Below are 26597 nucleotides of genomic sequence, written 5' to 3' on the forward strand. Positions count from 1 at the left end.
CTCCTTTATCTTTCGCAGTAAGTTGGTGCAGTCTCATATAAATACCATCATCTGTATTTGTGTTGATGTACAGGGTATTCGAACTTTCCAAACAATTGGATTAGTAGAATTCAACAATGTCTTTTTGCAAAGTCTTGGAATGTTATCTCTTTTCTAATTAAAACGAGAAAGTGATTTCACTCATTGGCAGGATTGAAGGTCCGAGTCCCAACGTATCTCTTTCCTCTCAGTTCACTGACAAATTTCCCCTTAGAAAAATCTGTTGCTGGGCAGTAACTTTTTGTAATCTTCAAAGATTATTCATATCAGCAGGTCTTAAATGTACCAGCCCAGTTCCCAGTAAAGTGTAATCATTCAGTGACCACACAGCTCCACTTTTCCTTTGAGGTGTGGGGTAAAGCACCTAATAACTGAATTATTATTTCCTAATAAAAATCTGTCGTTTGAAGATGAGTTACCTCTCCCATTGCATCCCTCAGCCCCCACAGTTCTTTCTCTCTCACTACCTCTCCGATACATTCTGTCTCTCCAGCTGACTCTGATGTAGTCTCCTTTCTCTCTCTCTCTCTCTCTCTCTGTCTCTCCCCAGCTGACTGTGATGCAGTATTCGTTATCGGACGATCTTCCAGTCTCTCTCCCGTTCCGACTGTTCCCAACTGTGGACAAGGACACCGACAGCAAGTGAGAAACTTCACCTAAAAACTCCTCCCTCACCAGAGTAGTGTACTGAGAGATTTAGTTGGGGGTAGAGTTGAGGGAATAGTTTGGGTTAAGGAGCAGGGGCCAAGTTTTGTTTTTCCCCCCAAAAGAATCCCCCCGAGCTCTCCTCTCGCTGATTACACTTTGAATTCCAGGGGCCATGTTTTGTTTTTGCAGGGGCTCCTTTATCTTTCGCAGTAAGTTGGTGCAGTCTCATATAAATACCATCATCTGTATTTGTGTTGATGTACAGGGTATTCGAACTTTCCAAACAATTGGATTAGTAGAATTCAACAATGTCTTTTTGCAAAGTCTTGGAATGTTATCTCTTTTCTAATTAAAACGAGAAAGTGATTTCACTCATTGGCAGGATTGAAGGTCCGAGTCCCAACGTATCTCTTTCCTCTCAGTTCACTGACAAATTTCCCCTTAGAAAAATCTGTTGCTGGGCAGTAACTTTTTGTAATCTTCAAAGATTATTCATATCAGCAGGTCTTAAATGTACCAGCCCAGTTCCCAGTAAAGTGTAATCATTCAGTGACCACACAGCTCCACTTTTCCTTTGAGGTGTGGGGTAAAGCACCTAATAACTGAATTATTATTTCCTAATAAAAATCTGTTGTCCTTGCACGACATATATAAAGTAGGCGTTGGTTTCCCAGAGACCACATGTTTAATTTGGCACAAGACAGTCGTCATAAGTTAGCAACGAGAGATTTTTTTTAAAAAACTGACACATGCTTCCACACACAAAATAGACCATCGCCCTCAATACAAATGAGGACCATGAGCAGGAGTAAGCCATCCGGCCCTTCGAGCCTGCTCCACCAATCAATATGACCATGGCTGATCACCTACCCTCTCACCACAAACCTTCATTCCTTTACTATTCAAAGAATTGCCTACCTTAGTTTTAAAAACATTTACTGAGGAAGCCTCCACCCACTTCACTGGACAGGGAATTGCATGGATTCACAACCCTCTGGGTGAAGAAGTTCCTTTTCCATTCCATCCTAAACCTGTTCCCCTGAATTTTGAGGCTATGCCCCCTTTGTCATAGTTTCCCCTGCCAGTGGAAACATCCTCTCTACTTCTATCTTATCTATTCCCTTCATAATTTTATATGTTTCGATAAGGTGTTCCCCCCCTTATTCCTCTAAGTTCCAATGAATATAATCCCAGTCGACTCAGTCTGTCCTCATAAGCCAAACCCCTCAACTCCAGAATCAACCTCGTGAACCTCCTCTGCACCCCCTCCAGTGTCAGTACATCCTTTCATAAGGAAGGAGACCAAAACTGCACGCAGTACTCCAGGTTTGGCCCCACCAGCACCCTGTGCAGCTGCAGCATAACCTCCTGTTTTCAAAGTTATGCAGCAGACCCTTAGTCCAACACGTTCATGCTGACCAGATTTACCAAACGAAACTAATCCCATTTACCCACTTCCCTCTAAACCTTTGCTATTCACGTATCTGTCCAAACGTGTTGTAACTATACCTGCAATTACCATTTTCTCCAGCAGTTCATTCCACACACCCCTCTGTGTGGAAAACATTGCCCCTTGGGGCCTTTTTAAACCTTTCTCCTCTCGGCTTAAAACTGTGCCCTCTAGTTCTGAACTTCCGTACCCTCGGCAAAAGAGACTTTTGCTGTTTACCTAATCTGTGTCCCTCATGATTTTATTAACCTAACCAGCTGTGCACAGGTGAGGTTACAACTGAACACATCTCTTTCTTCACTCTGGTCACCACAGGGATTGTGTTGCAGACCTTCAGGGAGAGAATTTTCCCTCAGCCCTGAGTGTTTGGAGCATTTAGTAGGGGGATGTTGGGGTGGGCATCTGTTTCTTTTCTTGCTTTGTATCTCTTCTGTCTCAGTGTTTAATTATTGTCAACTATATTGAGCTCTGCTCAATTTTCCCTCTGTCCCTCTTGCAGCCGCCTCATGGTGTATCTCAAACTCAGGTGTGATTTGTCTCCAAAGAGGTGAGTAGCTGATCCTCTGGGCTCACACGAGATGTCAGCGCTGATATTGCTCAGTTTTAACCCCTGACCCGAGTCACTAATTGCCTTTTGTTTTGATCTACAGTCAAGCTTTGAACGTCACTGTACACCTACCTGTGCCCAAAGGGACAACAAGGTCAGAAAATACATCTTGCTTTACTCTGTATCTAAGCCTGTGCTCTGTCTGTTGTGGGAATGATTCAGACGGAGCTTTACTGTGCGCCTAATCCTGTGCCGTCCCTGCCCTGGGAGTGTCTGGTGGAGATTAGCACTGCTGCCTCACAGTACCAGGGATCCAGGTTCGATACCAGCCTTGGGCAACTGTCTGTGTGGAGTTTGCACATCCTCCCCATGTCTGCGTGGGGTTTCCTCTGGGTGCTCTGGTTTCACAATCCAAAGATGTGCAGGTCAGGGTGGATTGGCTATGGTGAATTGCCCAGAATGTTCAAGGATGTGTAGGTTCGGTGCTTTAGTAAGAGGATCGGGGAATGAGTCTGGGTGGGTTACTCTTTGGAGGGTTGGTTTAAGATTTGTTAGGCCAAAAGGCCTGTTTCCACACTGTAAGGATTCTATGATTGATTCTGCTTTCATTTTAATAAACTAGAAAGCTGGCTGTGGTGGTGTTTGTTGCCATAGAGAAGGTGATGGTGAGCTGCCTTCTGAAACTGCTGCAGCAGTCCCACCCATACAGTGCCGTTCATAGAATCCCTACCTCTGAAGGGCATCTTTCTCATACCACCCCTGCCATCCCTGTAACTCTGCATTTACCATCGCTCATCTACCTAGCCTGCACACCCCTGGATACTACAGGCAATTTAACATAGCCAATCCACCCTAACCTGCACATCTTTGGACTGTGGCAGGAAACCCATCCAGACATGGGGAGAACATGCAGACTCTAAGACAGTCACCAGAGGCTGAATTAAACCTGAGTCCTTTGTACTATAAGGCAGCAGTACTAACCACTGAGCCATTATATCGCCCTTTTGACTCTGACAGTGAAGGAACAGTGCTGAGTCAATGCTGGGTGGTCCATCTAGTTTAAGTAAATGACTGTGTAGTCTGTGCCTCAGGCTGGTTAAGAATCAAACCCCACTGCTGTCGGTCTGGAGTCTCCTAGACCAGACTAGGTAAGGACAGCTGATTTGCCTCCCTAAGGAACAGGAGTGACAGAGACCAACATTTACAACCACCAGCCGTAAAGGGAGTTGGAGCTGATCACTGAGTTCTGGTGATGTAATAAAAACAGAACTATGGAGTTAGCAGCAGGATCACATCCTGGATTAGATCCGGTCTGAGGGAAGATCTGTTCCTGGACTTGGATCCATTCTGGGTCAAAGTCTCACTGTGGATCAGGATCCTTTCTGGAACAGTGCCTCAAGACGGTTCAGGATCCCGTCTGGGTTAGGTTTCCACTCCTGACTCTAAATCTATTCTGGGGCAGTGGCTCATTGGAGACATGGAATCCAGGCTGGAGCAGGATCAAATCATTAGATTTACAGTTTGTCACAGGAGCTGTCACTGACTCTGGGTAACCGTTTACAGTCTGTCACAGGAGCTGAGCAGTCCCGATCAGCGTGCAGAGCTGGACTCAGTCACTCGGTCTGTGCACTGGACCATCCCACGTTTCCACGGAGGCTCTCAGCTCTCTGCCCTCTTCAAGGTGAGTTCTGGGTGAGTGGAATGGGGCAAACAGTTTGCGAGGAGTGGTGGAAATAGACAGTTGAGGAGGGGCGCGAGAGAGAAGGGAGCTGGGTAAATTTGTTCGGACACGTCCAGAGTTATGCAAGATTGAGTCAGGAAGAGTGCTAGCGATCAGCAATAAGGTAGATTTAAAAAGTAGGCTTTAGCTTTAAACTTTAACAATTAAAAAGCTCGAAAGAATTTTCCCTAAAGTTTCAATACCCCAAGTAGGTGGATTACTAACAGTCGTAAAACCCGGCTATTGCATAAAGGCCGTTCAACTCATCAAGTCTACAGAAACCCGAACAGCATCCCACCCAGACCCTAACCGCATAACCCTCCATCTTTACCATGGCTGATCCTTATATGCAATGCTGCAATTCACCGTGGCCAATCTACCTAACCTGCTCATCTCTGGACAGTGAGGACACTCGTGCAAATGCCACATCGTCACCAGAGGCTGAAATCAAACCCAGGTCCCTGGTGCCACAAGGCAGCAGTGCGAGCCATCGTGCCACCACGAGAACGTAGATCAAAAAAGAAAAAGGGGTGTCAGGGGTGAGGGAGTGTTCGTGTGAATCCCTGTAGCAATGCCAGGGAGCAAATTGTGAACTGTTTGAGTGGGGAAGGCTTGGCGGAGAATAGACAGAATCAGCAGCATACTTAATTCCAGCTTCACACAAGGTACTGGGGAGAGGACAATCCTCTGTTGATTAAAGATTCACTTTACATGAACAAAGACTGGGACAGGGGTTAACGTACAGATAGACCTATCAGTGGAATATGGCTAGTATTTTCCTGCAAGGTGGTGTTCATTGGGAATTCAATTATTCACCACTATTACTAATGGACTTGGGATGACTGAGTGGAAAAGCCCATACAAATGGCAAGTGTTGGCCTAATCTCAGCAATGCAGACAGACGCATAAAATTGCAGCTGTCTGACAGACTATAGGTTACAGTCGTTCCTGTAGAAAAGGCTCAAAAGAAGAGGATCCAAAACTACAACTAAATAGAAGATAGAACAAAGAAGTGACACCAGAAGATGTTCCAAGGGGACAGCAGTGGGCTGGCCATCAACCTGGAGAAAGGAATTGACTCACGAAGCAAGAGGCAGATTTTTGTTAGTGTGCATTTGGAGAGAAGGCTGGGTGATGCAGTGGTTTCAGATTCACAAAGGCCTAAGATATGGAATGTAGAACTGGGCAGAGCAGGTGAGCTCTATGTTTTAGATGGTCGGATGACTGACTGCAGTTTGGGTTTGTTTGTACACAAATCACCAAGTTAACATGTCAGTGTTAAGCAATCAGCCAGAAATATGTCTGTGTTTGGATGGGTTTATGGAGGGTGATGCTCCTCACCCTTTTGCTGAGGAACGTGTTAAGGGCTGAGGAATGCGAAGTGACCATTCTAACTGGTGTCCACATTTTTCCCCACCCTCTGCAGCTGGAGGTTCCAGGATTAAGCGCCTCGTCTCTGCTGGAGCTGGGTCCCGTCTGCATGCAGTTCGAGCTCCCCATGAGCACCTGCTCAGGGCTGCAGGTTAGGTTCCTGCGTGTATCCAGCACACATCCCCCACTGCCCCATCGGTGGGTCCGCTACGTCACACACAGCGACTCCTACGTCATCCGCCTGTGAATGGGAAGGAGTGGGGGCCTCTTGGGTCTGCAAAGTGGTCTCAGGCGAGGGGGCTTGACCGAAAAGCAAAATGGTCTCTCTTCTGGAGCGAGGACGGCCCTGGGTTGCTTCAAGTCAGCACCTCAGGTCACAGCTATGAGGGGAGCCTCTCCAACACACCTTGCCACTGATGCAGATCATGCCAAAAACTGTGCTCAACCATGTCTGAATGGGATATGGCGGGGGATGGAGGGAGGGGATTTTTCTAAACAAGCGTACAAATAAAAACCTAAGATGAAGTTGTCAGTAGACAGTGTAGAAAGTGTTCAAGTTTATCCTTCAATGGGATTTGCAAGGCTGGCATTTGTTAAAATCCCTGATTGAACTGGAGCTTGCTGACCCATTCCCAGGGACAAGCGCTGGAAAGTAGGATGAGAATAGTAAGGTGCCCATTTTTTGACTGCTGCAGACTTGATGGGCTGAAGGACATTTTTCTGTGCCACAGGCTGGAAGAACACAACAAGCCAGGCAGCATCAGAAGGTGCAGACGTCAACATTTCGGGTACAACCCTTCCTGAAGAAACGTTGACTTCTCCACCTGCTGCTGCCTGGCTTGCTGTGTTCTTGCAGCCTCCTGCTTATGTACTGCGGATTCCAGCATCTGCAGGTTTTTGTTTGTCTCTAAGTAGGCCAGACTGGGTGAGGCTGGCAGATTTCCCTCTCTCAAGGCCTTTGTTGTTAAAATCTATCAATATACACGAGACAGGTGTTCATCCTTATGCTTACTCCACCATTCAATAGGATCATGGCTGATCCTCACATCCAGTTTTCTGTGTTTTTCCTTTAAGCCTTCATCCACAAGACATGACTCACAATATGCCACAGTCTATGTTAACACTTCAGACCTCAGGAACAACAAACAGGAAATTATGTGAACGCGATATAACTTTTAATAATGGCTGATAAACTAAACAACAAAATCTCTTTACATCAGAACTATACAAAAAAAGTTCAACTATACAACAGAGGCAAGAGACCCTGTCCGGATCCTTACTTGTGGGTTGGGGGGGGGGAAGAGAACACATTCACCTGCTCTCGGTGATTAAACCTCATCCAAAAATCACTTTTGCAGACACGTGATCAACAAATACAACTGAAATCAGTGCCTTTGGTTTTGTCACTGCGAGCAACTGGCCTCTAGCACAGAGAGACCCTCAAACACAAAATCGTTCCCTCCCCATATCCCAATTCACTCCAGCCAATGACAGCTCCACGGTGCAGGACTGAAGGCCAGACGTCGGCAAGTTCAATCAGTTGCTTCAGAAATCCTGAGAAGACAAGAGGCGAGAACTAGAGGGGCAGCGTTCTGGGTCAACATGGGATACAGTAACAGCGAGACTGATTGAGCCCAGATCCCACCCCCACCCACCAGTTAGCTGCAGAATGGTTTGGTGAAAATTACAGACGACTTGGGGTCAGATGGATGGCCCTCCAGCTTGATCTAATTACCTACCCGTGCCCCACCCTGCATGCTTTCATCACCTCATTCCATGATTCTTCCACTTCTAAGTCATAGCTGAACAGCTTTGGCTTGGACTCGCTGGTGTTCAGAGGAACAACAGGGGAAGGGGATCTGATTGAGACACAAAGTGAGACTGCTGACTTATTCACTGAGCTTGTAAGTTGGTTGGCAGGAATTTCACCACCGTACCAGCGCGCCTCCAGATGAATCGTTGGCGTTCTGTCCTGCGTGCATATGTTTACGTGATCCCAGTTTGCTGAGGTGGGTGCCATCACTTCTGGCTGTTTGTTAATGGTTGGTATATGGGGTCTAACTTGACATATTTGTAAATGGACTTCTGGGTGGAGTGTAAACAAACTTACCAGCTCAGCGAGCAAGTCAAATTACTCACCCACAGTCTCAGCTACAGACCTTCAGATGTATAAAATGCTAAACGGGGTTGATAAGATAAGGGCATTGGCTTTAAAAGGCAACCATGTAGGGGTTTATAAAATCCATGAGGGGCATGGATAGGGTGAATAGACAAAATCTTTTCCCCTAGGGTGGGAAGTCCAAAACCAGACGGCCCAGGTTTAGGGTGAGAGGGGAAAGATATAAAAGGAACCGAAGGGGCAACTTTTCCACACAGAGGGTGGTGCATGTATGATTAGATTAGAGTTAGATTACATTACAGTGTGGAAACAGGCCCTTCGGCCCAACAAGTCCACACCGACCCGCCGAAGCGCAACCCACCCATACCCCTACATTTACCCCTTACCTAACTCTACGGGCGATTTAGCATCTTTGGACTGTGGAAGGAAACCGGAGCACCCCGAGGAAACCCACGCAGACACGGGGAGAACGTGCAAACTCCACACAGTCAGTCGCCTGAGGCGGGAATTGAATTCGGGTCTCCGGCGCTGTGAGGCAGCAGTGCTAACCACTGTGCCACCGTATGGAATGAGCTGCCAGAGGAAGTGGTGGAGGCTGGTACAATTACAGTATTTAAAAGGCACCTGGATGGGCACGTGAATAGGAAGGTTTAGAGTGATATGGGCCAAGTCATAGAGATGTACAGCACGGAAACAGACCCTTCAGTCCAACTCATCCATGCCAACCAGTTGTCCCCAACCAATCTAGTCCCATCTGCCAGCACCCTGCCCATATCCCAGTGCTGGCAAATGGAACAAGGTTAATTTAGGATAACTGGTCGGCACGGACAAGTTGGACCAAAGGGTCTGTTTTTGTGTTGCACAAGGAGGAATGTCTGTTATAGTCTTGAGCAAGAGGAACGAGCTTCAAAACTGAGGTGAGAAGAAACTATTACATTCAGAGGTTTGTGAAGCTGTGGAACTGTGTCCTAGAGGGCAGTGCAAGCAGAATAAATCACCAGATTCAAGAAAGAAATAGATAAGTTTCTGGTGAAAAAGCAGGATAAAAGGCTATGGGGATGAGGTAGGAAAGACAGAGGTAAGGGCTGAACTGCCTGCTCCAGCTCCTAACTCCTGTACTCCCACCTTAAAATTATTCAAAGACATTTGAGCAGAGTTCCAAAGACTGAGGACCTGTGACAAAAAAGTCCTTCTCTTCGGTTTTAAATGGGTGAGCCCTGGTTTTTAAATAGCAGTTAGAGAATGACATTCAAGGGAGCCGGCTGAGATTTATTGAAATGGTCCCACTGTTGGGGGAATTATAACTACGTGCACGAATATGGAGACACTTTATGATGAATGGCTCAGATAGGGCAAACAAAAGACTGTTCCCAGAAACTGGAGGATGATAAACAGAAAACACAATGAAGCTAATTGACAAAAGAACCAAAGGTGACAGAGTCTTAGACACGTACAGCACAGAAACAACTCGTCCATGCCGACCAGATATCTTAAATCAATTTAGTCACATTTGCCAGCATTTGGGCCACATCCCTCCAAACCCTTCCTCTTCATGTGCCCATACAGATTTACAAAATTATGAGGGGCATGATTAGGATAAATAGACAAAAGTCTTTTTCCCTGGGGTGGGGAAGTCCAGAACTAGGGGGCATAGGTTTAAAATGAGAGAGGATAGGTATAAAAGAGACGTAAGGGGTAACTTTTTCATGCAGAGAGTGGTACGTGTATGGAACGAGCTGCCAGAGGAAGTGGTGGGGACTGGTACAATTCCAGCATCTAAAAGGCATTTGGATGGGTGTATGAATAGGAAGGGTTTGGAGGGATATGGGCCGGGTGTTGGCAGGTGGGACTAGATTGGGTTGGGATATCTGGACGGCATGGATGGGTTGGACCGAAGGGTCTGTTTGACTCTTAAGTGTTGTTCTTGTACCAACCTCCACCATATCATCTGGTCAAAAGAAAACAAAAAATTCCACAGCATTTTTGGGTTTCTAAGACTTCCATTTGGTGGACGAATCTCTGACCATGAAACATGGATTCTCTTTCTTTTACTTCTTCCCAGGGTGCGGGTGTCACCTACAAAGCTGGCACTTGTTGCTGAGCTCTAGTTGCTCTCGGACTGAGGATGGTTTAAGTGTCAACCATATTGGCTGTGGGTTCAGTGTCACATGTAGACCAGGAAAAGACAGCAGACTTCCCCTTCCCTAAAGGAAGCTGAGGCCCAGGCTTATGTTGTGGGAACTCGGGTTCAAATCCCAGCACAGCAGCTGCTCCATCTAAAATTCAATTCATCATAACATCCAAAATCCATCTGGTTCGTGGATTCTTTCTCGGGAAGAAAATCTGCTATCCTTACAATGTGCCTGACTCCTAACTGTCCTCGGAAATAGCTGAACAAGCCACTCAGATCAAGAGGTAATCAATCAGAGATGGACAACATGTACTGAGTTTACCAGCAGCACTGACATCCCGTGAAAAACATAAACGAAAAGAAATAATGATACATGGACATGGAGGGGGTGAGAAGAGGCAGGATGAGGGGCCATTACCTCAAAAATGTAAAATCAGATCATTCAGGGGTAATGTCAGGAAGCACTTCCTCGGATAAAAAGTTAGTGGAAATCTGAACTCCTCCTCCCCAACTTGTAAAAACTAGCCATTGGGACAATGGAGAGAAATGGAACAAAGGACTTTAAAATACAGAGCAGTTTGGATCGAATTGTAGATGGAATAGGCTTAAGGAGGTCAATGGTCTCCTTCCTGTTACTGTGCAGCATGTTTGAGGGGCTGAACTCGCCACCCCCTGTACCAGTGAGATAGGCTCGGGGATTTCAGTGTGAACAGGCGCAGTTACTTACATCAATGTCGAGAATACTGGAGTCGAACAGATCCTGCAACAGACCGGCTCGGCCCTGTCTGATCGGCGGAGCCTGAAAGAGCGAGACAGACACACACACAATCATAGAAAGGATTTCAAGACAGCTACAAGCCTGCGGCATATAGATCCCTGGAGGTCGACACAGAGAGAGATAGCAGTGAGTTGGCAAACACCCAACACGGGCCAGCCGTGGCTCAATGACTCTCATTTCAGACGATTGAGTAGATAATCTAAGCTGACAACCAACTAACTGCAGTGCAGCCATGTGGTTAGTCATTTACAGGTACCATCGTGGGCGGGGTAGGGTCAGTCAGTGCCGCAGGAGTGCCATATCAATCCCATGTCAGTCAGCACCGAGGGAGCGCCGCACCATCGAAGGGTCAGTCAGCACCGAGGGAGCGCCGCACCATCAAAGGGTCAGTCAGCACCGAGGGAGCGCCGCACCATTGAAGGGTCAGTCAGCACCGAGGGAGCACCGCACCATCGGAGGGTCAGTCAGCACCGAGGGAGCACCGCACCATCGAAGGGTCAGTCAGCACGGAGGGAGCGTCGCACCATCGAAGGGTCAGTCAGCACCGAGGGAGCGCCGCACCATCGGAGGGTCAGTCAGCACCGAGGGAGCGCCGCACCATCGGAGGGTCAGTCAGCACCGAGGGAGTGCCGCACCATCGAAGGGTCAGTCAGCACCGAGGGAGTGCCGCACCATTGGAGGGTCAGTCGGCGCTGAAGGAGCGCCGCACCATCGAAGGGTCAGTCAGCACCGAGGGAGCGCCGCACCATTGAAGGGTCAGTCAGCACCGAGGGAGCACCGCACCATCGGAGGGTCAGTCAGCACCGAGGGAGCACCGCACCATCAGAGCGTCAGTCAGCACCGAGGGAGCACCGCACCATCGAAGGGTCAGTCAGTGGCGAGGGAGCGCCGCACCATCGGAGGGTCAGTCAGTGGCGAGGGAGTGCCACACCATCGAAGGGTCAGTCAGCACCGAGGAAGCACCGCACCATCGGGGGGTCAGTCGGCGCTGAAGGAGCGCCGCACCATCGAAGGGTCAGTCAGCACCGAGGAAGCACCGCACCATCGGGGGGTCAGTCGGTCAATGTCGAGAATACTGGAGTCGAACAGATCCTGCAACAGACCGGCTCGGCCCTGTCTGATCGGCGGAGCCTGAAAGAGCGAGACACACACACACAATCATAGAAAGGATTTCAAGACAGCTACAAGCCTGCGGCATATAGGTCCCTGGAGGTCGACACAGAGGGAGATGGCAGTGAGTTGGCAAACACCCAATACGGGCCAGCCGTGGCTCAATGACTCTCATTTCAGACGATTGAGTAGGTAATCTAAGCCGACAACCAACTAACTGCAGTGCAGTCATGTGGTTAGTCATTTACAGGTACCATTGTGGGCGGGGTAGGGTCAGTCAGTGCCGAGGGAGCACCACATCAATCCAATGTCAGTCAGCACCAAGGGAGCGCCGCACCATCAAAGGGTCAGTCAGCACCAAGGGAGCGCCGCACTATCGAAGGGTCAGTGCCGCAGGAGTGCCATATCAATCCCATGTCAGTCAGCACCGAGGGAGCGCCGCACCATCGAAGGGTCAATCGGCGCCGAGGGAGCGCCGCACCATCGAAGGGTCAGTCGGCGCCGAGGGAGCACCGCACCATCGGAGGGTCAGTCGGCGCCGAGGGAGCGCCGCACCATCGGAGGGTCAGTCGGCACCGAGGGAGCACCACACCATCGGAGGGTCAGTCGGCACCGAGGGAGCGCCGCACCATCGGAGGGTCAGTCGGCGCTGAAGGAGCGCCGCACCATCAGGGGGGTCAGTCGGCGCTGAAGGAGCGCCGCACCATCGGAGGGTCAGTCGGTGGTGAGGGAGCACCGCACCATCAGGGGGTTAGTCAGTGCCAAGGGAGCGCCGCACCATCGGAGGGTCAGTCGGTGGCGAGGGAGCGCCGCACCATCAGAGGGTCAGTCAGCACCGAGGGAGCGCCGCACCATTGGAGGGTCAGTCGGCGCCGAGGGAGCGCCGCACCATCGAAGGGTCAGTCAACACTGAGGGAGTGCCACACCATCAGAGGGTCAGTGCTTTGGGAGCACTGACAGTGCCTTGTCCCACACCCTGCCTCCAAGGCCCCTCTATAGATACTGACCAGACTGATCTCGCTGTTTGCATCAGAACGCTCACTCGTGGCATCTGATATCATTTCTCCTGTCTCTGACTCTTCACCATCTTCCTCCATCAGACTGAGCCTGAGAGAGAGAGAGAGAGAGAGATAAAACAACATACCCATGAAACTGAGCATCCGAGAGAATTACACATAGAAGAACGATGCTGAACTGAGAAAAGGCCCCTTTCCTTTGGAACCCTCCACCCATATTCCTCCCCACCCCAACCACCCATTTAAGGCTGCTCTGTTGCATGAAGAACCAACCCAGCTGGAGAAACCGAAACTCATCTGACCCTGCCACTTCACTCACTCTCCCCTACTCCAGTTCAGCTACTACATTCCAGAACCAACCTCGTCCGAGTCCTCAAGCCCTCCTTATGCCCAGTAAAGCCACACTGCCCACAGCCCCTCCATCTCTGCTTCACCCCCTCCCCACAACAGAAAATCAAAGACCCCCTGCCAACTCCCTGCTTCTGAGAGGAATGCATTATCCATTGAGTTAAACTGATGCAATGGGCCCTGATGCTGACACAAGCCTCCCCTGTCCTGGTCTTTGCTCGGTCTCATAGCGGTGAGGCACACAACCTGATTTTCCACCTTCAAATCACAATGCTGCCCCCTTGACACTGATTTCCCCCTCCCCCTCACCATGTCAGCACTGCCTGGCCCGTGACACTAACATTCCCAGTGACAGAGTTGCCCTGCGATGCCACCCCCCCCCCCACGTTGCTGTCCCTCTCCCGGTGTTGAGCTTTAACGCCAGATCCGCTGTCTCACTGTTGCCCCATGACACCGGTCTCCTCTCCCCGGGGCTGCCAAGGAGCTGGGGTTAAAATTGACAGTGAGGTCCAAGCGCGCAAGTCACCAAAACCCAGTGACGTACAGCTGCTGTTTCTTGTGCCGCTGTCGCATTCGGTTCTTCTGCTGCTGGTCCTTCTGAACTCTCTTGTTCTGCCTCTTGTTCTGACTTTGCGACTCAAGCCAGGAACGACTGGAGAAGAAGGGGGAAAAGGAAGAGGACGTTAGGTGCCTCACACAGGCAGCCACACAATCATACGGACAGCAAACTGGCTTCGGTGAAAGGGGTGTGGATGGAATACTCGTCGACAGTGTTCGTGGTGGAAATGAAAGACAGTCCCAGAAGCACTTCATTGCTTGCGAGAAGCCTGGCTTAATCTTTCAGACTGCAACCCGAACCTACCTTTGTGCAAATTCAGACTCTGACCCCTTCTCCGAATCCTGGTCATCAGAGCTCTGCAGACTTCTCGTGTCCCACTGGGGTGGTCTCAGGATGGTCGAGGTCAGTATCGGAGTTCTCAGTTTACCGCCCACGGGCATGCTGCCACCACTCTGCAGCCACACACCATCCGAACTCAGATCTGAAACTGGACACAGACATGCAGACGTGGGCAGTCAGCAACACTCACAGCCTAATTAATTACAGAGATCCAGAAGCAGCCATGGTCCCCTCTCCCGTCCCACACTATCTTCCCAAATGGGGTTCCAGGTCCAATTCTGCACCCATCAGCACAAAAACCAAACGCTTTGAAAGATGGGGTGGAGGCATGAAGCCAGTCAGGGAGATCTATTTATTTTTTGTTTTACAGGATGCTGGCAAGGTTAATGCTTGTTGCTTATTCCCCATTGCCTTTTGAGACCAGCTAACAGTCAGCTACACAATGTGGGTCTGGGATAACACGTAGGTCAGGCCAGGTAAGGACATCAGTGATCTACAGGCAGTTCTGCGATAACACATTTTTCATTAATGCCATTGGGCGAATGGGGAATGCAGTTTCCAAAGCGTGAACTTTTAAAGTGTGTGTCAACTGTAGGGCGATTAGATTGCCAACATTTTTAGGTGTTGTTTGTACTCTGAGATTTTTGTCTAATCCCGGGTGGTGTGGGAACACCACTATCGCATGTTTATTCATAGAATCCCCTACAGTGTGAAAATAGGCCCTTCGTCCCAGCAAGTCACACCAACCCCAAAAGAGTAACCCACCCAGACTCATTCCTACCATATTACTGTACATTTAACCCCGGCTAATGCACCTAACCTACGCATCCCTGAACATTATGGGCAATTTAGCATGGCCAATTCACCTCACCCGCACAGCTTTTGGATCGTGGGAGGAAACCAGAGAACCCGGAGGAAGCCCACGCAGACACGGGGAGAATGTGCAAACCCCACACAGACAGTTGCCCGAGGCTAGAATCGAACCCAGGTCCTTGGTGCCGTGAGGCTGCAGTGCTAACCACTGAGCCACCGTGCCAACCCGCTCTGTAACTGCCTGTATGCGGTATTCACAAATCAGATGGAGGGTCTGATGAAGGGTCGCTGGACTCAAAACACCAGCTCTGCCTTCTCTCCACAGATGCTGCCGGATCTAACTGAGATTTTCCAACGTCTTTATTTCAGTTTCAGGGTCAGCTTTCAATTCCAGGTTTTGTTTGGAGCCATTTTACTGAATTTAAATTTAATCAAATGCCAAGTTTGGATTTCAACCCACACCTCCGAAACATGAGCCTTGTTGGCTGGAATACTGGTTACTGGACTATTGGTTATCTTACTACGAGACCATTGTGTTTGTTGAGAGGGAAAGGATGCAGACTCATGGGGAGGAGCAGGATATTAGAAAGGGGGGCTTTGGAGAGGGTGCAGAAATCAGTGAGATGGAGCCCAAGGATGGGGACTGAAGGTGGGTTACAGAATCCTGGGGCAGGGAGGATGGTTTTGGGATGTTGCAGTCCTTCCACTTCTTACCTTCCAGCCTCCTCCTCTTGGCAGACGATGTTGGTGCTTTTTTGCTGCGGGCACTCAACGTTCTGCTGCTGATCACAGACACAGTGTCATCTTCCCCCCGAGCCAGGAGCGAGCGACGGTACAAGGTCAGCGGGAGCCAGCCCTGGGTGCTCAGGTTGACGGGAGCCGGGAACGTCTTGTCAAGGTAGCCGAGGCTGCGGGCAGAAGAGCGGGTTAGCAGAGCATCACCGCCAACACGGAACTGGGATGGCACGGCAGCTTACTGGGGGAGAGGGAAGGGGTTTGGTACTGATCACAGACACGGTGTCATCTTCCCCCCGAGCCAGCAGCGAGCGACGGTACAAGGTCAGCGGGAGCCAGCCCTGGGTGCTCAGGTTGACGGGAGCCGGGAACGTCTTGTCCAGGTAGCCGAGGCTGCGGGCAGAAGAGCGGGTTAGCAGAGCATCACCGCCAACACGGAACTGGGATGGCACGGCAGCTTACTGGGGGAAGGTCAGTGCCTACTCAAATGGCCCAAATGTCCTATTTCCACACTGTAGGAATTCTATGATACTGTGATCTGCCATCTCCCTACCATGTCAACATAGTCTTCTTCGACAATGCTCGTGTGAACTGTCTGGGATGTTGCGCTACACTGGAGATGCTACACAGATTATTTCTTGTTCCACATGCACAGACCCAGGAATAATCAACTGTGCAAAGTTGAACCCAGGCTCGCCCACACACCCTGTGTCCATGCACCTAACCTAGCTTACTCACACTGCCTTCTTGTCCTGACGCAGCAGTTTGACTGAGAATTCACTGATGACATCGAGGAACAGCAGGTTCTGGGGAGGCAAGTCTGAAGCACTCGGATGATACTGCTGGAAGGCGAATCTTATCCCATCCCTACGATGAGAAGGAGCAGACCAGAGGCAGGAGAAAGTGATCAGAATACAGGCAAATAAATCAGAGACAAACTACAGATGGTGAATAAATGCTCGCAACCTTTATGTAAACACATTCACAGACGTGGATGTGATTGGCAAGGCCAGTATTCATTGCCCACCCTAACTGTCCTTGATAAAGTGATGGTCAGTGCCCTCTTGAACTGCTACAGAAACTGGCCTGTAAACGTTAGGGAGTTCCAGGATTTTGCCCCAGTGACACTGAAGTAATGATATACTTCCAAGTCAGGATGCTGTTTGGCACTGAAGGGGACTTGCAAACTGTGTTCCCATCCTTCTGCTTGGCCCTTCCCAACAGAACGGGTTGGGGTCTGCACAGCGCTGTTGAAAGAGCCTTGGTGTGTTGTGGCAGTGTATCCTGTACATGGTCCACGTTGCTGGCACTGTACACTGGTAGTGGAAGGAGTTAACTTTAACCTATAGTAGCCTGCTTAACAGGCATCCTATGTTGTGGATGGTTTTGAGCTTCTTCAGTATTGTTGGAGCCACATCCATCCAGATACAGGGGGAATATTCCATCACACTTGTGCCTTGTCAATGCCGGACAGGCTTTGCAGAGTCAGAGAAGGAGTTACCCACTATGAGATTCCCAACTTCTGTCCTAGCCATCTTTAAAGTGATACAGAGTTCAGCCAGAAACAATTTTTCTCAATTGATCTCCATTTCCCCTCAACCCTAGAATTATTTGTACGCTTGTATTATTCGTAACGGCAACACGTGTAACGTGAAAAAATATTGTTTAAGTATCACCCTGCCCCAGACCATAAATGTCTGCAAGCCACTAGATCATATTCTCAGGTGGCACAGTAGCTCAGTGGTTAGCACTATGCCTTACTGTACCAGGGACCAAGGTTCAATTCCACACTCGGGCAACTTTCTGTGTGAAGTTTGATATCCTCTCTGCTTGGGTTTCCTCAGAGTATTCCAGTCTCCTCCCACAGTCCAAAGATATGCAGGTTAGGGTGGATTGGCTGTGCTAAATTGCCCATAGTGTCAAGGGATGTGCAGGCTTTATGGATTAGCCATGGGGAATGTAGGGTTACAGGGATAGGATAGGAAGATGGGTCTCGGTGGGCTGATTTTCGGAGGGTCGGTGTGCACCTGATGGGCTGATTGGCCTGCTTGCACACTGTAGGGATTCTGTGATTCTCAGCCAATTATACGGATGCTTCCTGCAAACATTACAAGACTGAAAGCTCTGTGTGCCCACTGCATAAAACTATCGCAACATTCAAAACTGCACTTAGCATCCAGAGACACACATCCTGCTTCCTAAACCCTTCCCTGCCTTCCCCAAAACAGTCCAGATCCAAGTCCCATACTCACAAATGCAGCGAGACCACAGACTGCCTGCTCTTGATCAGGTCTATCCCAAAGGTCAGTGCAAACCTCCTGCCGAGATCTTTAATGGTGCAGAAAGCAACAGAGGATCGGTCGATGACAGGGCCCTGATCTTGGACTAGTTCGTTGAACAACTAAAAGGTGAACGACAAAACACAGTGAGGACAAAACTGGTAAAATATAATGTCAAAAGGACTCTGTGTTGGGGGTGTCCAGAACTAGAGGGTATAGGTTTTGGGTTGGAGCGGGAAGATTTAAAAGGGACTTAAGGGGCAATTTTTTCACTCAGAGGGTGGTGAGTGTATGGAATGAGCTGCCAGAGGAAGTGGTGGAGGCTGGTACAATTCCAACATTTAAAAGGCATCTGGATGGGTCGATGAATAGGAAGGATTTAGAGGGATATGGGCCAAGAGCTGGCAAATGGGACTAGATTGGGTTGGGATATCTGGTCGGCATGGATGAGTTGGACCGAAGGGTCTGTTTCCATGCTGTACATCTCTAGGACTCTGTAGTTCAGAAGGATAGCAATGTACATTTGGTGACCTTACCTGGCATTAGAACATACTGAATAGCTCATTGGGTTAAAAGGGAGTCGTTGTGCCTGTTGTGCTGGAAGACTGATCATGCTGACACACTCACCTGCTGTAAACTGAGCAGGAGAGTCTTGGCACACTCCACTTTATCAATCAGCCGTGCTTTAGCCAACATCTCCTTGATAATGTCACCATAGTCACCATAGTACTGCAATGAAGAGGACAGAGCTATCAATGTTTGACCCCAAACCATTGGTCCATAGGGCCCTATTCATTTGTAACTTGCTCAGCATCTCCCCAACTGCCTGTAAGCTGTCACTCCAATCCACATGCACCACTTGCTCTATATCCTCATACTTCTCAAAATTAAATGCACCCTGCTACCTCCAACCTACTGACCTCAGAGAAAATGTAACTCTACTTCAGAATCCTACAGCCATCCAAAATCCTTCCCCAGCCCCTTGTTCATTTCTCCACCACGGAGCCTGTTACACTGTTCCCCCAGACTACACAGACCTTGTCCCGCTCATCCCTTACCCGACACCCACACCAACATATCTGAATCCACACCTTTCATTCTAGATCTCCAAATGTTCTTAGTGGTGGTGATGGGAGAAGAGAAACAAAACTTAATGGCCCGGCCCAGCCACCCACCCCAGTCCCTTCAACCAAGACTGAGCAGCCCCCTGCCACTTAGGTTGTGGTGAGTTGTTTGACCAATGGGGGCCATTGTGGTGGGGGAGATAGAATGCAAGCCCTGTGTGGCATCAGAAGTAGCTTCTCTCACCCCACTGAGCCACCAGCCCTACAAGTCAGCGCTGGTCAGGACTACCCTTACTTTCATGTAGTGTTTGAAGATGTCAGCTGCGGTCCTCAGATCCACCATGTTGTAGATGACAAGTTTACAGAATCCAGCCAGGAAATTCCTCCTCTTGTGCAGCATCTCAATCTTCAACGTCTCATCTTAATTCAAGGAAATCAAGGAAATTAATATTGAACCAGAGCCAAGGGAAGTCCCACAACACGATAAAAGCTTTGAGTTGAAATCAACATGAACAGCTGCTAAGGGAGCTTGCCATTATCTCCCAAGCATCTGTAGATACGGGGGAGGCACCAGAATATTGGTGAGTGGCAAACATGGCACCCTTATCCAAGAACGGGTATGACGGAGAACAGAGTAACCATCGTGGGGTGGGCTGGGGGGTGGAAACTTAAGAAAAGCATTTGGAGAGGTTTGAATTAATTAAGGAGAATCAGCGCAGATCTATAAAAGGAAGATTGCGTTAACCTAATCTGATTTAATTTTTGATTGAAGTACAGAAAAAACGTGGAACGTGTCGTCTACTGAGATATTAAGTGTTTTAAAAAAAAACTAACTACTCCTTATAAAAGGTTGGATAACAAAATTAAGGCCCATAAAATAGACTAGTTAGCGTAAAGTTGGGGGAAAAAAATTCGAGAGCAAATCAGCTGGTCTTGGTAAATGGTTACTTTGTTTTTTTTAAAAAAGTCTCCTTAGAGGATAGTAGGCAGTGGTGTTTCCCTCAGGGTCAGTCCCAGGACTGTATTTGGTTTTGACATTGGTATAAATGGCTTGGGGTACTGGAATACAGATAAAATCATAACAGAATCCCTACAGTGCAGAAGCAGGCCATTTCATCCATAGAGTCCACACCAACACTCCAAAGATAATCCCACCTGGATCCACCCCTATTAACTAACCCTATCCCCGTAACTCTGCATGTCCCATGGCTAATTTTACCTGACCTATACATCCCTGGACACTATGGATAATTTAGCACGGCCAATCCACCCTAACCTGCACATCTTTGGATTGTGGGAGGAAACCAGAGCACCCGGAGGAAACCCATACAGACACGGGGAGAATGTGCAAACTCCACACAGACAGTCGGCTGAGGCTGGAATCGAACCAGTCACCCAGACCCCGTGAGGCAGCAGTACTAACCACTGAGCCACCCTGACAACATTTTCTGATGGTATCAAACTTGGAAATCTGTCACACTTGGAGGATACCAATCCAGACTGTAAAAGGACAGAAATAGGCTGGCAGAATTGGCAGGTGTAAGAAATAGAATTTAACGCTGAGAACACAAGGTGATGCATTTTCACAGAAGGGTTAGAGAGAGGCAATGCAGAGTTAATGGCATTGTTCTAAATAGTGTGCAATCACATGGGGGCATTATAAAATTTATAAAGTTCTAGTTAGGTCACAACTAGAATAATGCATTCAGTTCTGGTCACCACGTTTTAGGAAGGTAAGCATCCCAGAGGGTTCCAGGGGTAAGGGATTTTAACTCCAAGGCAAGTTTGGAAACAGTGGAGTTGTTCACTTCCAAGAGAAGGAGTGACTTAGTTGCAGTCTACGAGATTATTGCATGCTTCGACATAGCAGCTTTGTAAAAAGAAAACCTGCTGGAGTCCCTCACCATCTCCATCCTCCTCCAGTTCCACAAACACATGGTCCATGACAAAACTTAGCAACTCAGACACCAGCGGAAGGTCAGCAGTGAAGACCAGGGGCTGGAGATCGTCGTGACCATCCCTCGTCATCTGCGAGCTGAAGATTACCAGCAAGTCACACAGCAGGATGAAGGACTGCAGAACAGCAAACAGGGAGATTACCAGCAGAAAGAGACAGTCATCAACCAGGAAATCCAGCACGCAGCTCAAAGCTATTGCACAATACCTGGAGTGTGATCTTTTGTGATTAATTCCACAGCACTGTCTGTCAGTGCACAGTTATTTCGTTATAAGGAGAGAGATTGTGTGAGCAAGCCGCAGGTTCTCAGACAACTGTTCACTGCCCAGCCCTGAGACTCTAAGACCGTACGTAGAATCGTAGAATAGATCATAGAATCCCTCCAGTGTGGAAGCAGGCCATTTGGCCCATCAACTCCCCACCCTGATCCAACCCATCCCTGCATTTCCCCATGGCCAATCCACCCAGCCTGCTCCTCCCCAGACACCACTGACAATTCAGCACGGTCAATCCACCTAACCTGCACATCTATGGACTGCGGGAGGAAACTGAAGCACCCAGAGGAAACCCACGCAGACAGTGTGCAAATTCCCCACACAGACAGTCGCCCGAGAGTGGAATCCCTGGTGCAGTGAGGCAGCACTGCTAACCACTGAGCCACCGTGAAGGTGCTGCCTCTTGGAGAACAGTTCCACAGCTGCACATGTGTACAGAGGAGGGCAGCAGCAAGGTTGGAGCACTTCGGTGGGACATAATGAGGGTACCGATCGATGGGGAAGATGGGAATGGGATCTGACTGCACAAGGGCCCAAGCGCATTCAGCTTGCATTCACTAACCTGCTCTCTCACTCTGGAGCTGACATTGGACAGGCCGTGCTGACACATTATGAAGACTTTGTTCCGTTGCTTCCTCAGTCTGATGATTTGCTCCTGTGAATAGCAACAAGTGCACATTTAGTGGTAATAAGCAGGTGTCTACCCACCCATCCCATTCCTCGAGACACCCCCTACCCTCCTCAGCCAGGCTCCAGCTCAGCTGATGGTGTCTTGAATGGTGTTTGTGCAGAGCAGGGGTAAATGGTCTGACAAGAGGATCTATTAAGCAGTGCAACCTGACTGTATTTGGGAAGCAATTTGATTGGCCTATTCAGATTGCAAAGCTTTTGACAAATTTCCAAAAACAAACTGATGGGGAGGAGGGTCAATAACAAGGGGGCGTAATTTTAAGGTGAAAAGCAGGAGGGCTCAGAGGGGATTTGAGGCAAGTTATTTTCATCCAGAAATGTTGGCATTCTGAAACGCACTGCCTGGAAGTGTAGTTGAGGTGGAAAACCTCAAAACTCTTTAACAAATACTTCAAGTGTCATGCATTCAAACGATCAGCTTAGTGACCATAAGGACCCTCACCAACTTTTACAGATGCAACATAGAAATCATTCTATCTGGGTGCACATGGCAACTGCTCTGCCCAGGACCATAAGAAACTACAGAAAATAATGAACACAGCCCAGAAGCCAACCACCTCCCAACCACAACCTTCCTGATGAAGGGCTTAATGTCTGAAACGTCAACTCTCCAGCTGCTCAGATGCTCCCTGACCTGTTGTGCTCTTCCAGTGCCAGACTTCTCAACTCCCATCCATGGACTTCATCTACATTCCTCATTGCCACGGCAATGCTGCCACAACATCATCAAAGACCCCCTCCATCCCCAGTAATACTCTCTTCCAACCTCTTCAGTCAGGCAGAAGATCTAGAAGCTTGGACACATGCAGGTTCAAGAACAGCTTCTTCCCTGCTGTTTTCAGACTGCTGAATGGATCTCTCCAATTTCAAATCTAACGTTGATCTTGCTGTTGTGCACCTCCTGTGGAGTTGCATGCCTCGCTCTAAGCGATCTGTACGTCCTTGTTTGTTATGATCTGCCTGTACTGCTCACAAATTGAAACCTTTAACTGTACTGTAGGTACAGGTGACAACAATAAATTCAATCAAATTAAGTAGTGCTGGAAGGTGGGACGAGTGTAGATTTAGTGCAACTTTGGTGGTACAGACCGAATGGGCTAAAGAGCCTCTGCTGTGTCAAGCGGTTCTATTAACCTAAACGTGATTCTCACGCCAAAACTGCAATGGGAGGCGCAAACTGCAATCAACAGATAACACTGACAAACCAAATTATCTGGGAACAAAAGATAATGTGCCATGCGCCTTCCTAATTGCTTACTGAAGCACAATATTAACATTGTGTTCCATGTGCAAGGACATGCAGGTTGTTCTGAATTCAAATATTGCTCTCCCCATTCAAAAAAATATTCCGCTTGTGTTTTTCTGACTGAAGTGGATACGTCCACTTTGCTACACTGTATTCAGTTTGGCATGGTCTTGCCCACTGACTCAAACCACCTCTCAGCTGCTTATTGTAGGTCCTCCTCGCTGCTTAGGATTACACCTGTCACTGCATGATCAATAAACTTCAAGACGTGGCACCTAAGTCAATAATGTAGAGGTGCCGGTGTTGGACTGGAGTAGACAAAAATCAGAAATCATATGACACCAGGTTATAGTCCAACAGGTTTGTCTGAAATCACAAGCACAGCCCCTTCATCAGGTGAAGTGAAAGAGAAGAGCACACAAACACACAGTTTCTAGGTAGAGAGATCAAATGGTTATACAACCAGTGTGAATGGAGTGTCGAATAATAGGTCTCTGCAGGTAACCAAGAGTGCCCTATTAACAACTCTCCTCTAATATTCTCAGTCCTTTGCTGTTCCTTAGTTCCACCCAAACTGAATCCACATGTAGATTTTCAGAGTTGAGAAGTCTAATGTCAATATCCCATCCTTCACAGTCAGAGGTCTCCATGCCTCCCTCAATCTGCCCATCCCCGATAAAAGCTAAGTATCCTCGATTATTTATTTTACAACTTGTTAATCATGTCACTTTAATGGCTATAACACCAAACCAGATTAGTTTGGGCACTCTTGGTCACCCAGAGATTTATTATTTGACACTCCATTTGTATGATCTTTTGATCTCTCTGCCTATCAACTCTGTGTCTGTGCGCTCCCCTCTCTCACTACACCTGACGAAGGAGATGCACTCCGAAAGCTTGTGATTTCAAATAAACCTATTGGACTATAACCTGGGTGTTGTGTGACTTCTGACTTAAGTCAATAATGCAGATTTAACCATCTCATTCTTCACACCACAAGAAATAGGAGCAGGAGTGGGCCATTCGGGCTCTCAAGCCTGTTGAACAGGATTGTGGTTGATCCAACTTTCCTCATGTCCTCTTTCCTGTGTTTTCCCTACAATCCTTTATTCCCTGACTGATCTGAGAATTTATCCCAGCCTTAAAGGACTCTGGGTAAGGAGTTCCAAAGGCTCAACCCTCAGAGGAAAGAAATTCCGCCTCATATATTCGGAGATATCTACCATGTTCGCTTTCTGTTTTAGTTAAGACCCCAGTTCCGGATTGAACCAAATTATTCCCAAACTCAATGTAGAATTTTACATCTTCCCTCAAGGTCCCTTTGATTTAAGATTATTCCATGACACCTCCTTACTGTACAGTACTGCATCTAAAACAGATCTTGGCCTTGGCTGATACCTCAACATATTGATGTAGAAAAATGCCTTTCATACTGATTCCACGGACACACCTTTCACACTTTTATTCCAAAATTTGGTCTGATCATTTTACAGAAAGATTAAGATTACTCTCTTACCCCGATCACGTGCATCGCAAATATCCTAAATTCTAATTGGACTTAAACTCAGTTACTCTCAGTGGTCCTCTCAGTGAACAACTCTCCTCTCATTCTCTGTCCTTTGCTGTTCCTTAATTCCACCCAAACTGATTCCACATGTCGATTTTCAAAGCTGAGAAGTCTAATGCCAACACCCTGTCCTTCATAGTCAGAAGTCTCCCTGCCTCCCTCTCCTCCTCCAATTTGCCTACCCGTAATAAAAGCTAAGCATCCTGGACTATTTATTTTACAACTTTTGTCACTTTGCAACCACGTCACTTTAATGGCTATTGGACCAAACCAATTAGTCTGTGCAGTTTACACATCCAGGTTGTTCACTTAACAATTTTGACACTATTCCGGACAAAGCTGCCTGCTTGATTAGCACTGTGAGCACAAACGTTCACTCCCTCCCCACCAAAGTACAGGAGCAGCAGCATGTATCATCTACAAGATGCACTGCAGAAATTCAGCAAGGCTTCTTAAACAGCACTTTCCAAACCCAATACCACTGCCATCGTGAAGGACAAAGGCAGCAGATACGTGGGAAGACCATGGCCTGCAAACACCCCTCCAAAACCTTCACCATCCTAACTTGGGGAATATTTAACTATTCCTTCAGTGTTGCTGGGTCAAAGTGCTGGGACACCCTCCCTCGTGACATTGTGAGTCTACCTACACCAAACGAACTGCAGCGGTTCAAGAAATCAACTCACCACAACTTTCTCATCAGCAACCAGTGAACGGCAATAAATGTTGGCCCAGCCAGCAATGCCAACATTACAAAAATGAATTTTAAAAATGTTTTGTGCATTCAAAGATTGAACATAAACTTGGATAGTTTGCTCAGTGACTGAAACTTTTGTTACTCTCTCACTTTCTTCCTGACCCACTCTGCTTATTTACATCCAAAACCCACATCTGCTTGACAGTTCTCTCACAGCTTTTGGATTTATCTACATATGATTTAGGAAGAGTAGGCCATTCAGCCCCTTGAGCCTGTTCTGCTGTTTGATAAGGTCATGGCTAATCCGATTGTGGCTTCAACTCCGGCTTCCCTGCCTGTTTCCTACACACTTGTGTCTGTCCTGTCAGCCAAGAATCTAACTGGGCCTGAAAAATATTTAATGACCGGGCCTCCAATGTTCTCTGGGGAAGAGAATTTCACCACAGCAACCAAGAACGGTCAGAGAAGCCAGCTGATACAAACTGCACACAAAATAAATAACATTCAGGATCTGTTCTGGGTCCATTATCTGTTATCAGCTTGGTTAAGCCCACATCCTCTTATCTGGATGGGGTGGAGAGGATGGTGTTGAGTGGCCAGCTGTGGAAGATCATCAGACAGGGGTTGCCTGTTACCTTGGTTGCTGAATACTCCGAGATGACAGCCAGCGTCCAGAGGACGTGAAAGTGAGCACAGAGCAACGCTTGGACAATGATCTGAGGAAGAAGAGGGGGAAGAGGAAGAGTATTAAGCATATGTAACGTTTTAGATTCAGCCAACTCAACTATTCAAACCCGGAGAAAGTGAATGCAGCCTTTTCTCACTGGGGTTTTAAGAGGCATGCAAGATGTTCTCACTAAAATATACATGATTCTGAAGGGGCCCGACAAGCTAGATAATGGTATGATGTTTCTCTTAGGTACAGATTTTAGAACAGGCGATTATTGCCTCAGGATAAGGGTCAGCTGTTTGGGACTGCAGTACGGAATAGTTTCTTCACTAAGGAGACAAAGAATCTTTCGAATTCTTGACTCCAGAAGCTGTTATTAAATAAATAATGGTGATCGGTTATTTCCTTAAATTTCACGAGGATGTGAGA

At 48.0% G+C, this 26597-nt stretch overlaps 2 protein-coding genes across 2 annotated transcripts in view; one reads left to right on the forward strand and one right to left on the reverse strand.

Annotated features, from left to right (window-relative positions):
• The window catches only part of ap4m1 (adaptor related protein complex 4 subunit mu 1), an 18108-nt gene extending 11798 nt beyond the window's left edge, over window positions 1-6310 (forward strand). Inside the window, exons 11-16 of the mRNA XM_043683655.1 lie at window positions 19-67; window positions 548-681; window positions 2637-2684; window positions 2788-2838; window positions 4248-4365; window positions 5831-6310. Of these exons, the coding sequence (XP_043539590.1) occupies window positions 19-67; window positions 548-681; window positions 2637-2684; window positions 2788-2838; window positions 4248-4365; window positions 5831-6022 (592 nt within the window). The 3' untranslated portion in view covers window positions 6023-6310. The remainder of the gene's footprint in view (window positions 1-18; window positions 68-547; window positions 682-2636; window positions 2685-2787; window positions 2839-4247; window positions 4366-5830) is intronic.
• Window positions 6311-11781: 5471 nt separating this feature from the next.
• Window positions 11782-26597, reverse strand: part of LOC122544408 (cohesin subunit SA-2-like) — a 51947-nt gene continuing 37131 nt past the window's right edge. Inside the window, exons 25-37 of the mRNA XM_043683656.1 lie at window positions 26134-26214; window positions 21861-21953; window positions 20971-21139; window positions 19362-19486; window positions 18630-18731; window positions 17976-18124; window positions 16462-16590; window positions 16029-16116; window positions 15703-15808; window positions 14140-14323; window positions 13822-13929; window positions 12921-13020; window positions 11782-11934 (exon numbers count right to left, since the gene is read on the reverse strand). Coding sequence (XP_043539591.1) covers window positions 11782-11934; window positions 12921-13020; window positions 13822-13929; window positions 14140-14323; window positions 15703-15808; window positions 16029-16116; window positions 16462-16590; window positions 17976-18124; window positions 18630-18731; window positions 19362-19486; window positions 20971-21139; window positions 21861-21953; window positions 26134-26214 — 1587 coding nt within the window. The remainder of the gene's footprint in view (window positions 11935-12920; window positions 13021-13821; window positions 13930-14139; window positions 14324-15702; window positions 15809-16028; window positions 16117-16461; window positions 16591-17975; window positions 18125-18629; window positions 18732-19361; window positions 19487-20970; window positions 21140-21860; window positions 21954-26133; window positions 26215-26597) is intronic.

The sequence above is a fragment of the Chiloscyllium plagiosum genome, chromosome 48 (genome assembly GCF_004010195.1).
Source record: "Chiloscyllium plagiosum isolate BGI_BamShark_2017 chromosome 48, ASM401019v2, whole genome shotgun sequence".
NCBI lineage: Eukaryota > Metazoa > Chordata > Chondrichthyes > Orectolobiformes > Hemiscylliidae > Chiloscyllium > Chiloscyllium plagiosum.